General features: G+C 43.1%; 1 protein-coding gene across 1 annotated transcript in view; it reads right to left on the bottom strand.

The window, feature by feature from the left end:
- Nucleotides 1-32: 32 nt before the first annotated feature.
- Nucleotides 33-699, bottom strand: part of LOC106102487 (beta-hexosaminidase subunit beta-like) — a 2197-nt gene continuing 1530 nt past the window's right edge. Inside the window, exons 4-5 of the mRNA XM_013281985.1 lie at nt 294-502; nt 33-160 (exon numbers count right to left, since the gene is read on the bottom strand). Coding sequence (XP_013137439.1) covers nt 37-160; nt 294-502 — 333 coding nt within the window. The 3' untranslated portion in view covers nt 33-36. The remainder of the gene's footprint in view (nt 161-293; nt 503-699) is intronic.

Genomic DNA, 699 nt, shown 5'->3' with positions numbered 1-699 from the left:
ACTGTAATAATTTATCTTTGACGATAGTTTTTTAGGTTAAAATATACCAGGCACGTCAAACTCTGGCAGGACCCTGATGCCGCGCAGCCGAGCGTACTCCACAATTTGTGCAATATTGTTTTTCGTGTATACCATGGATGAATGATACGCGCCATGCAGGCTGTCACACAAATACATATAAATTACGCTTAGATTATAGAATGTATTTATATTAAAAATACGTAGTTTAAAAATTTCTAAATTAATTACGAATTATTCAAAGCAGTACATTCAGGATGTTACCAATGACTAACCTAAGGTCGGGGAACATCTCGCTCTGGTATGGGAAGCTTTGGTCGTCAACGATGTGCCAGTGGAGGACGTTCATCTTGTTGATGGCCATTGCGTCGAGCGTGAGCAGGATGTTGGCCACCGAGATGTAGTGCCGGCCCGTGTCCAGTAGCAGCCCGCGGTGCGCGTACTCCGGATAATCCACCACTATGGATGTATTTATCCGCAGCTCCTGACACGGATACAATAAGAAAAGTCTGTAGAGAGAAGCCAGAGAAGTTCCATCATACCATCGAATGCGCATGAAATTGAAATTCTAATTGTTTAAATATCTTTATAAGTAAAACAATATCATCATCATCACCAGCTCACTATACGTCCCCACCGAGGGGCTCGGAGCCTACCCTAAAGTTAGGGTGACTAGGCCAT

Source organism: Papilio polytes, unplaced genomic scaffold, assembly GCF_000836215.1.
Source record: "Papilio polytes unplaced genomic scaffold, Ppol_1.0 DF823923.1, whole genome shotgun sequence".
NCBI classification, from domain to species: Eukaryota; Metazoa; Arthropoda; class Insecta; order Lepidoptera; family Papilionidae; genus Papilio; species Papilio polytes.
This window is presented reverse-complemented; position numbering and strand designations above follow the sequence as displayed.